Source organism: Danio aesculapii, chromosome 3 (genome assembly GCF_903798145.1).
Source record: "Danio aesculapii chromosome 3, fDanAes4.1, whole genome shotgun sequence".
Classification (NCBI taxonomy): domain Eukaryota; kingdom Metazoa; phylum Chordata; class Actinopteri; order Cypriniformes; family Danionidae; genus Danio; species Danio aesculapii.
The window spans coordinates 9,277,990-9,289,718 of record NC_079437.1 but is presented as its reverse complement, the minus strand read 5'-3'; the positions used below and the strand labels follow the sequence as shown (position 1 = coordinate 9,289,718).

Here is an 11,729-nt window from a genome sequence, read left to right as displayed (position 1 = left end):
TAAATTGTTAAATTACAGTAAATGGCTGTAACCACAGTACTTTACTGTGAAATTAATCCAACTGTAAAATGAAAAAATTGTGGCATAATGTTAAATTAGAGTATTTTACTACCAGTACTGTACTGTGAAATTACAGTGCAACTGTAAAATGGAACAACGGTGGCAGAACTGTTAAATTACAGTAAATGGCTGGAAATACAGCTGCCAGTACTTTGCTGTCAAATGTCAGCATAACTGTAAAATGAAAATGCTAAATTACAGTACTGTGAAATCACAGTGCATCTGTAAAGTGGAAGAGCAGTGGCAAAACTGTTAAATTACAGTAAACTACTGGAACCACAGTTGTCGGTTCTACCGCAAATTTGCAGGGAATTATTTTAGTGCATTCCTGCTAAGTGATTACAATTGTTTGTTTAAACTCCACCACAGGCTGTGGATTCAATCTCATATGCGCTATCATTATTAATGTGAAGTGAAATGTTTTGAGCTGATTCATAAGACCAAGAAGGACATGTCTGATTCCAGATCACAGGCGCTTGTAGTAGCACAAAATATTGTTGCAGTTCGGGCAGCGATGCTCAACATCTTTACAAGAGTCCATCCAGAAGGGCATTAGACAACACGGCCAACACCTGCAACATAGACATGACAATCATCAAAGCAGGGTCTGACTACCTGATTATGCTGTTCCTCTTACAACTCTAAACTGTCTGCTTGCATCATTACAAGATTAAAGGATGCAGCTGATATAAGAATAGTTTAATATTGACATTCTCACTTATACCAAAAAGTTTTCAAGTTCCTAGAAAAGATGATGTAACTTATTTTTAGTGTGAATAATTGCATTAATTTAAAGAACGTTTTTGAGACGTTTCAGAGATTTTAAAGGCCTGATTCACTCAAAATAGAAAATGGACTCACTATTTACTTGCTGTTTAGTGGTTTCAAATCTTGCTTTTTTTTACTCTGTTCTATACACTACAGAAGATATTTTAAAGCAAAAACTATGAGAGTCAATGGTGAATTTGCTTCAAAATCTTACGTTGAAATCTGACTATGACAGTCAGATTTTCAGCTTCCCTCAAAGTAATTATTTTGTGTTCAACAGAACTAAGGAATTAGTAAACGATGACTGAATTTTCATTTTTTGGGCCCCTTTAAGGTTTCCTCAATCATCAATGTTGATAAAAAAAAAAAACAGTCCCTCCAGGATTTTTGAGGATGTTTTTTTCCAGATTTTTGAGGCCTGAAATAAAACCAGTCTTATAATTTTATTGTTTTTTTTACCTTTATAACCACTGGGTTCTGTAATTTACATTAAGTAAACAGAAAAAAGATAAACCTCTTAACCCTACACTCTCAGAAATAAAGGTACGTGAGCTGTCACTGGGGTGGTACCTTTTCAAAAGGTACAAATTTGTTCCTAAAAGGTCCATATTAATACCTCAAGGGTACATATGAGTACCTAAAAAGTACAAAAGTGTTCCTCTTAAAATTTGTAGGTACTAATATATACTTTTGAGGTACCAATATGGACCCTTCAAGTACAAATGTGTACCTTTTGTAAAGGTACCACCCCAGTGACAGCTCTCGTACCTTTATTTCTGAGAGTGTATAGTATAATATTAAATATGAATGACTCAATTTTGCTGATGTAGAAAGATTTGTAAAGATTTTTCAACTGTTTTATATTTTAACTATTACAATAATGCAATTCACAACCGTAAATATTCGGAAAACACTTGTGAATCACAAAATATAGAAACTATTAATTAACAGATATGATTTACAGTGTGAGTAGTGCTGTCAGAAATATAAATTTGTGACCAAAAAAAAAATTGCAAGTTGATTTTGTGGTGTTTCTCATTCAAGTTTGTTATTACAGATTCCCAAAATTCTTGAGGAATTATAAGAAAATGTATTGTTTAATAAATTAATACAATTACCTTACAAATACTGTAATAGATGCATTTTTCATTATTTGTTCGTGTTAGTAAATGCATTAACTAATATTTAAGTACTATCAAGTTAACTTAAGCAGTAGGAAGGTTTTACCCAATGAGGGCGAGACATCCGCAGGCCACCCAGGCTGATAGTCCAGAGTAGTGCTCTGTTATAGTGATGACCTGGAGCTTACAGTGAGGACACATGGTTTGAGCAGGTAAATCACTCAGGTTGGGCATCCTCACTGTAGTCGTTACAGCTGTAATGCACAGAAACACACAAATCAAGCGCTCAACACTTAATTATTCAACACATGCTGAACTACTAGTATAGACCCTTTTCACATTCTGGATTTATCAGCATTGCAAGTCATCATAGTCAGGTAAACTTAGAGCAGAGTGGAGAGTACAACAAATGATTACAATCCTATTTGCTGAAATAATAAAAGAAAAGCTCCACGATGGTGTTAAGTGTTATGTTCCCCTCAACTCTGTCTAGGGGGACACAGGAACGCAACAGAATATTAGTGGAGTTTTTGTGTGTGTGTGTCAGCAATGAGGTCCCATGAGCAACTTCTCAAAGGACTAAACAACAAAGAAAATGCAACTTGAATAAAGATTAACAATATTTATTAAAGGATTAAGGGAGGGTTCCAAAAGAAAAAAGCTTCAAGAGGGGGTTCAAGCCAAAACAACAAACAAACGTTCTCTAACTGAGAGAAAGGGAAGAACTGAATAATCTATCAAAGAAAAGAAAAGAAAAATACATCAAAAATACTCACTCCCTTACTAACTTAAACAGGAGAAAATGGTTACAAAAAGAAAAATGGCACCCCCTCCCTACTAACCCAATCCCAAATGAACAGAAGAAAGTGGATAAAGTAGTATTGAAAACAAAAAGTAACTTACAATCAAGAAGAGTTCGAGGCAAAAGCTATTTCAGATGATCAACAGAACTTAAACAAATTAAAGCTCCTAATCAACAAATGATGCTTAAGAATCAAACTAAGTATATATTTATAAAGCCTCACAAAAACAAAGCCTCCACACACACACACACAAAAGCACACTGTTCTAGTGGAGAACTGCTGTTTAAATGCCCACTGCTTTTCTCATCCTCCAATCACGGAGTGGTTCAGAAGTGGCAGCAGGTGACGGTCATTAGCTCCTACTAGGGTGTAGCAGAGAAAGAAAAAAACAAAACAGAAACAAATACGTCCTGGGACGTAACATAAGAAAAAAAATTGTGTGAGAGCGATAACGGCAGCCAGAAGAGAGAACAACGTCTAAATTACTGTCCTGCCCCATAGATACTGCATTAGAAACACCTCGCATAAGATGTCATTCGTTTTTTTTTTTTTTTTGTAATTTGATGCAAAGATGATCTAATACATGCATAAATGCTTATAAATGCACTCTTTTAAAATCAAAATATTTAAAAAGTTCATGGATTTAAGGTGCTGATGACCGTTAAATGCATCATTACAGTCTTGTGAAAAGGGGCCATTGTTTAGTATGTCATCGGTGTGGTTGCTAGGAGACAGTAGAATGAGTTCAATAAAAGAATAGCCATTCTATTTCCCTTCGCATTCTTGAACATCATCAGGTCTTTAGTAGTAGGATATCTGATGTTAATGGTTGAATTGGTAACTTACTGGTAGTTTGAGGATACGCCCCAGGGGTTGGACCTTCAGAAAAACATTTAAAAAGACATTAGTGCGCACACTCCTCAGGTTAAAATTAAGGAATTCGCCATATTTATTTGACATTTTCAATTATTTTACATGACCTGTATTTTAAAGTATGCATTGCATCGTATGTTTTATCGATGAAGAAATATGATATTAATGCAGTATGTAGGTTTTTTTTAACAGACTATGCTCTTAAATAACTGTAGAAGATAACTGTTGAAGAACTTACTGGTAGCTTGAGGATACGGGTTTGGACCTTTAGAAAAACATTTAAAAAGGGTGTTATTGGACATTCAAAGATAATTATTGTTAAAAAAATAAGCTTTAAGTTAAAATATTGATGATCTAGTAATGATATTTCCAGCTTAACTATATGCATATATTTGAACTGTTCATTGTGTTGTGCGTTTATGAATGAAGTGACCAAAAATTAACATTTAAGATGGTATTAAACTAGTATTTCATTTTATTAAATTGGATTTCATTCAGAAATAAATGAATAAATATTTTGATTAGCTAACATTAACTAACATGAACAAATACTGTAATGACTGTATTGTTCATAGTTTGTTCATGTTAGTAAATGCATTAACTAATACAGCCTTATTGTAAAGTGTTATTGAATACTTACTGTTCGCTTGAGGATACATCCCAGGGTTTGGACCTTTTAGAAGAAGATTTTAAAAAGAGTGTTATTTCTGTTACATCAGAGATAATGTAACTTTTCTACTGTTTGAGATGTTATAAACAACTTACTGTTGATTTGAGGATATATCCCTTGAGTTGGGCCTTTTAGAAAAAGAAATGTGATTATTAAAAGTGTTTATTTCTGCATAATTTTGTCATTAAAACAAGCTTAATATAAACAGCTGATGTCAAGATGCTCTCAGGAGTCTCAAACCGCTAGACTGCAGGCCATTTACGACCCCCCTGTTTCTCCCTTCAGTCAAAAATATGAGATTTTGCCCCCAAATTATTATTTTATTTTTGCCATAAAATATTTTAATTTTCAGTTACAGTTTCAGTTACAAATACAGTACAACACTTTACATGCATTGTTTACAACAATAACCTTGCTACATTTACAAAATATACAAAATAAAAGGATATATATATATATATATTAGCCTCTCTGATTATTTTTTCTCCCAATTTATGTTTAACAAAGGGAAAAAAAATTCAACATTTCTAAACATAATAGTTTTAATAACTCATTTCTAATAACTGATTTATTTTATCTTTGTCATGATGACAGTAAATAATATTTGACTAGATATTTTCAAGACACTTCTATACAGCTTAAAGTGACATTTAAAGGCTTAACTAGGTTAACTAGGCAGGTTAGGGTAATTAGGCAAGTTATTGTATAACGATGGTTTGTTCTGTAGACTATTGAAAAAATATATAACTTAAAGGGATCAATAATTTTGTCCTTAAATGGTGTTTAAATATTCAACACTGCTTTTATTCTAGCCGAAATAAAACAAATAAGACTTTCTCATTGCTCTGTTAAACATCATTTGGGAAATATTTAAAAATATATATATATGTGTGTGTGTGTGTGTGTGTGTATATACACTTAAACTGATATAAAAGTAAAAAGGATATACAGTATGTAACTAAACAAAAAACAAACAACAAGAAATAAAAATGTCTTTTTTTGGTTAATGGTAATCTATTCAAAACTGATTTTCAATATTATCATACTGAATACAGTGTACAGCAAATATATAGATCGAAGAGCGTATCAATACAGAACTGTAAGACTGGAACTACATTGTCCATGTAAAAATTATTCATCAACTTCTTCCTCTATTAATTTAAACCTTTGATATATCTGATGAAAGGACTCCATATGTTTTCAAACACATGCTGTTTAGCTTTTAGTAGCATGTTGTTTTTTCTAATGGCAGGCTTGACAACATCTGTCTTATTAATTGAGTAGTGTTTGGTCTTTGCGTCTTTTTGGCATAAAGCAAGCTGAGGTCTTTAAATACTTGTTCACATATAGTTTGAATTCTCTGGGTATGAGCACAGCAAAACAACATTGTGTTGAGGAGGATTTGTTTTGAAATTATCTTTTCACTTATGACTCTTTTCTCTTCCCAAAATAATTTAATCTTTGTACACTGCTAAATACAGCGAAACGAGGTTCCTCTAGCTTCCAAACATTTTGTGCAAATATCTGGTATGTATTGTTACATTTATTTAATTCTACTGGTGTTACATATGTCTGCATTATCCTTTTATAATGTACTAGTTTAAGACGTGAATTTATAGACATAGTATGAGCCTTAGTACAGGCTTCTTCCCAATCCTCATCTGAAACTTCAGACTGTAAATCTTCCTTCCATGCATTCAACTTACAGTATGAATCTTCAGATGAGTTCATTGTCAGCAAATCATAAAACTCTGATATGATCTTTTCTCAGATGATCTTTTATCATGGTGTTTTCTAAAAATGAATATGGGGGTCTGTTAAGATGTTTATTGTTGATATTAAATTTAAGCCTCAATGCATCAAAGGACATCATTCTATCTGAATCCATTAGATAAAGATCTTCAATGATTTTAAGCCCTTTAGACTCCCACAGTTTGAATGTTGCTTCTCATCTTCCTGGTAAATTATTACTTTTTACTGTTGCTAATACTTTCGGTTTCCCTCAGTGTACATTCTCCAGAGTGAGTTACACACATGCAGATTATATTCGTGTCTGATTTAAACGTTGAAACCTTGTAAATAAATGTTTATAAGTGCTCTTTATTTACTAAAGCTCTATTTTTGTAAATATTCAAGAGCCATTTTATTATTATTAGTTTTATACTACCTGTATTAAGTTGTACAAACACGTCATGGCTTACACGCAATGCTGGTGGTGATATGATAGTTTTGCTAATATTCAATACAAATGGTCTCATTTAATAGATTTTAATTGCAAAATAGATAAAATAACGTGTGTTTTGAAAGTCAGCGTGAACCAGAAGTTGCTGCAGACTTTCCTTTCAGTATGATGACTAGTGGTTGAATGAATGGTTAGAGGGCTGTGGCTTAGCATTATTCCTATTTTTATACACTAAGCTCAAATAAGCCCCAAATAATGTTTTATAGCTCTTTCAAAATGCCGCTTTTAGACTTTAATCCTAATTGTGGCACTTTTCTGACTGTCGCTTTAAATTCAAATGTGATCGTGCTCTTTTTCTAAAGAGGGCAGAGCTGCAAATGCCTGTGTGTCAGCATAGTGGCAGATTCAAAAACAAGACTAACATCCTATGCTAATGTGGGAGAGATGGTCACTAGTGGGTGGGGCTTTCCCTCTCTGATGACACGTACAAACGGAGAATGTCAATCAAAGTGTTTTCTTATATCATTAATACATTTTTACCATAGGAAGCTGGTTATATTCACACACTGGTGACACACAACTGGGTTTAAACCCCTTATAAAAGTGATTTTTGCATAAATCATCCTCTTTAAGGGCTTATTAAATGAGAAACCAAAATTACCTTGATCATTTGGCATATTAGAGGTCATAGTATTATAAAAACATCCTGAAAGTTTTAGAACTCAACACTTTTGTTTCCCCTCTGAAAATCAGCTTATAATAAAGACAGTCTGCTAAAACACAGCAGTCTGGAAAGTTCGACTTTATGATGTAATAGTTTGGATAAGCCCCGCCTCCAGTGAAGATTGACCACTACTTCTACTTCACTGCCTGTTCAGCCTTGTTCATATTCATAACTGTTAGCCAATCACAGCAGTGGTGTTTACTCCTGAGTCTACAATTGGCCACACCCATTCAAACAGAGAATAGCCGTTCTGTTTCCTTTGTCACATTTTAAGCATCATCAGGTCTTTGGTTGTAGAAAACATCACATCTGATGTTAATGGTTGAATTGGTAACTTACTGGTAGTTTGAGGATACACCCCAGGGGTTGGACCTTCAGAAAAAAACATTTAAAAAGACATTAGTGCACACACTACTCAGGTTAAAATTAAGGAATTTGCCATATTCGCATTTATTTATTTATTAATTATTTTTTTTACATTTTACATGACCTGTATTTAAAGTAGCAATTTAACATTATATTCTGTTGGATTCCAGGTCATATGGGACTATGTGGAAATGAACTGGCTGATGAAACTGCAAAAAAGGCTATCTCCTTGAATGTGACCGAATGTTTAATTCCCACCATCCAAACATTGAAACAACATTGAAACCCACCATCAATTTGTACATAAACGAAACATGGCAAAGAGAATGGGACAACTGCATGAACAACAAATTATATGAAATTAACCCGAAAATAAATGAAAGACATTTAGCAAATTATAATTTCGAAACCAGGCATGATCAGACGGTCTATACCAGATTCTAGGTTGACACATTCATATTTATTAAATAACGAAGAATCACCTAATTGTAATAACTGCCAGACTGCTCTCACCATCAAACATATTTTGTTGGAATGTAAAAGTTTAAATTCCATTAGACAAAATTTTTGTAAGGAGAGCACTTTGATGGACATTTTTAAAAAGGTTCCACCAGGAAGAGTTTTACATTTTTTTTTATCAAAAATAGAACTGAAAAATCAAATTTAACTTTGAATAATTTTTATGTAAATTTTATCTATTTATATTTTATATATTTGTCTGAGTCATTTTTTTATATAATACGAATTTGTTTTTATCGTGTAGTAGTTTAATGTATATCCATTTGGCCACGAAATAGCCATAAGTTGCTGATGTGGCAATAAATATGTAATAAGTAAATTAATAAAGTAGCAATTTATTCTTGGCTTTCATTAAAGATGATCTCAGCCCCTGCCCCCCCCCCCCCCCTTATTATTCTAGAAGATATTTAACATTTTTCTTTCTCTGGTGTTGTGAACTTTATTTTATGGGGAAATATATGTATTGTTGTGAATGGAAAAAATGCAGACCCTCTTTTAGATGTTTTCTTTCTGAGCTAGGGAAAGTGGCTCAAAGCTTCAAATACTTCAGAAACTAAAGTAAAAAAAAAAAACCTGAAGCACTTTGTACTTCATTTTCAGAATGTTTATTGCTATAATGTTTTTAGGTCTTTTTTTATGTAGGTCTTTTGTACTGCTCATTGCTCCTTGTTGCAGTTGTAACAATTTTAGTTTATTTTAATGATGAACATTATGGAATAAAATCACTGTCATAAATATTTCGTGCGTAAATAAAATTCACGCATCCGTAATTAGAAAATCGTAAAGGAAAACGAAGCATACTCGTAATTTTACGAGGGTACAATTCCAAAATCCGCAATTAGAACAGACACCGATACGACATTTTCTTTGTCTGTTTGTATATGACTGATAAATTTACGATGGGTGTACTTTACAAACACGAAATACAGTTTCACCACGGACACGAAGTCCTGATTACAAGTACGAATCAAACAACGACACTCCACTGTCAAAATTACGTCATCGCTGTCACAGGCATTAATAAACAAGCGAGAGTTATTGATCACAATGGCGCGCCTGCTGGGCACTCAGGCTCCACACACACCGTCTCAGGTAGCACAGGTAGCAAAATGTCCAAGAAACACAGCGAAATTGAACCTCATTAAGTCTCAACCTTTATTACAGCTCATGACGGACATTTCTCAAAAAGGAAATAACAGAAATGCTACCTGAGACGGTGTGTGTGGAGCCTGAGTGCCCAGCAGGCGCGCCGTTGTGATCGATGACTCTCGCTTGTTTTCCTTTATGTTTTTCTAATTACGGATGCGTGAATTTTATTTACGCACGAAATATTTATGACAGTGATTTTATTCCATAAACATGCCTTGCGATGTTGATTGTTCCCTGTTTTGTGATGTAAACTTTTTGCAACAGTAAAAAAAAAAAGGATTTGAAGTAGCATTGCATCTTATGATTTATTGATGAAGAAAGTGTCCATAAACTAGTATTAAAATATGATATTAACATAATGTGTAGCCTCTTTAACAGACTATGGCTGCATCCAAAATCATCTACTACTCAGTAGGTACTGCATTTGAGTTGAAATATACTACTTGGCTATTAGAAAAGTATGTTCTATGGAGTATGAATGTGAGCAGAGCTCAGATGTACTACATCCACCATTTTGTCATGATCACGTGACCTACCTGTGTGAGTTGCATCGCTTCACTCCCATTCATGAATTCTGTTACTGGGCATCATACGATAGCTCAGTGTGCATCAGATGCACACTTTAGAATCTCACCGGAAGTAGTAGGTCATCCATTATAAGTTTTTCAAATACTATGAGTTTAGACGTACTGCTCGGTTTACATACTTATTATAGCGTACTATTTAGCATATAAGTGTGCGATTTTTGCACGCAGCCTATGTTCTTAAATAACTTTAACTGTTGAAGAAATTGACTGGTAGCTTGAGGATTCGGCCCTATTAATATGCACAACCGTTAGCCAATCACAGCAGTGGGCATTTGTTTGAGTCTACAATTGGCCACGCCCATTCAAACAGTGTTGTGATAATAAAAGTCAAAAAACACCACTGAAAAAGCCAAATAGATCTGTTTTATGATGTTTTTGATGTTTAAAAAAATCTTGAGAACATCATAAGTGGACAGCAGAGAACGGTACAAAAGAAAACTCTGAGGTATAGTTCATGACCCCTTTAAAGATTACAAAACTATTTAAGTGGATTAACTTGCACAGATTAATTGTTCCCTAACTAACATTGTGTACTAGCAAAATAAACGTACATTTTGAATTAATGAAGACTTAAAATTTGTCACGTTTGGCACATACAGAATGATTTAACAGTGTAAAGTTGGTATTACGGATCATTTACCAGACAAATGAAAAAATAAAAAAGTACAGTAAACAACTAGTTCCACAAGAAACATTTTTTCTTTCTACTTAAAGGGATAGTTCACCCAGAAATGAAATGTTGTCATCATTTTCTCACCCTTTACTTGTTACAAATCATTGAGTTTCTTTCTTCTGTTGAACACAAAATAAGATATTTTAAAGAATGCTGAAAAACCTGTAACCATTGACTTCCATAGTATTTTTATAATATTTTTTCCTCCTATGGAAGTCAGTGCTTACAGGTTTTCAGCTTTCTTCAAAATATCTTCTTTCGTGTTCAACAGAAATAAGAAACTAATAAAAACTTATAATAACCACTTTAGGGCGACTAAATAGTGAGTCAAATTTTTTTTTTTGGGGGGGGGGGGGGGGGGGGGGCAAACTATCTGTTTAAGGATAACAATCTTATACTTGAGAAAATCATGTTTCATTGTCAATTTCAAAGATAGTTTCTACTCTGAAATGTATTCTATTTAACTGTAAAACAAAAAAGACGAAGAGAGAAACGTACCTCCCTGATAGTGTGTGTTAACTCCAGGCTCTGGGAATGAGGTGTACCCCATATTAACGTTGGGATATGGAGACGAGATATAAGCTAAGTTATGGCCCAGATTTAATCCCCCATAATCTCCTGGATGACCAGGATACGGCGGAGCAGATTCAAGCGTTCCAATAGCTTCCAGAGCTTCTATAGCCTCCATTTCCTCCAGATAGTCCTTTTCCAAGTCCTCCAATTCTTCACTCTTATCCATATTTATATTTCCTTGAAACATAGAAGAAATGCAGTGAAAATGGGTTAGGAGTGAACTTCACCACACTTTCTGGAGTTTGAACTACTTGCGTCTCAATGCAAATTGCACCAAACAAAAAATATATAAATGTTGACAAGACGCATTCAAATCTCCTCAGTCTAAGCAAATTTGGTTCGGACATGGAAATTTTCTGTGAGGTATTTTGTGCTGCTTTTCCTTTTTGGTCATGGAAACAGATCATCATTTTCCACCAGAAACCAAAGTCATTTGAAGAGTTCAGCTTGTGTAAACCAAGTCTTTCCCTTCTCCATTTGAAAATCAAATCGAGTTGTTATTTCTGAAGACAAATCTGAAGACACCTCATTTATATTTTTAAATAATAACAAAAAAATGTTATGCCTTTCTATAATATAATATAATATAGTATAGTATAATATAATATAATATAATATAATATAATATAATATAATATAATATAATATAATATAATATAAT

At 33.5% G+C, this 11,729-nt stretch overlaps 1 protein-coding gene across 1 annotated transcript; it reads right to left on the bottom strand.

Moving 5' to 3' along the window:
* Positions 1-526: 526 nt before the first annotated feature.
* LOC130217162 (lipopolysaccharide-induced tumor necrosis factor-alpha factor homolog) lies at positions 527-11,234 on the bottom strand. Its single transcript, XM_056449213.1, has 4 exons — positions 10,994-11,234; positions 3,864-3,890; positions 2,056-2,203; positions 527-632 (listed from the first exon to the last, which is right to left on the bottom strand). Exons 1-4 carry the CDS (start codon positions 11,232-11,234, stop codon positions 527-529), a joined length of 522 nt encoding a protein of 173 aa, XP_056305188.1.
* Between the last annotated feature and the right edge of the window lie 495 nt (positions 11,235-11,729).

Excerpts from the sequence above, each read along its gene's own strand:
- LOC130217162 (XM_056449213.1), bottom strand. The coding sequence starts at position 11,234 with ATGGATAAGAGTGAAGAATTGGAGGACTTGGAAAAGGACTATCTGGAG. Across the intron at positions 3,891-10,993 it reads TAACACACACTATCAGGGAG|GTCCAAACCCGTATCCTCAA; the intron begins GTACGTTTCTCT and ends GTTTTTCTAAAG. Across the intron at positions 633-2,055 it reads GGATGTCTCGCCCTCATTGG|GTGTTGGCCGTGTTGTCTAA; the intron begins GTAAAACCTTCC and ends TCTATGTTGCAG.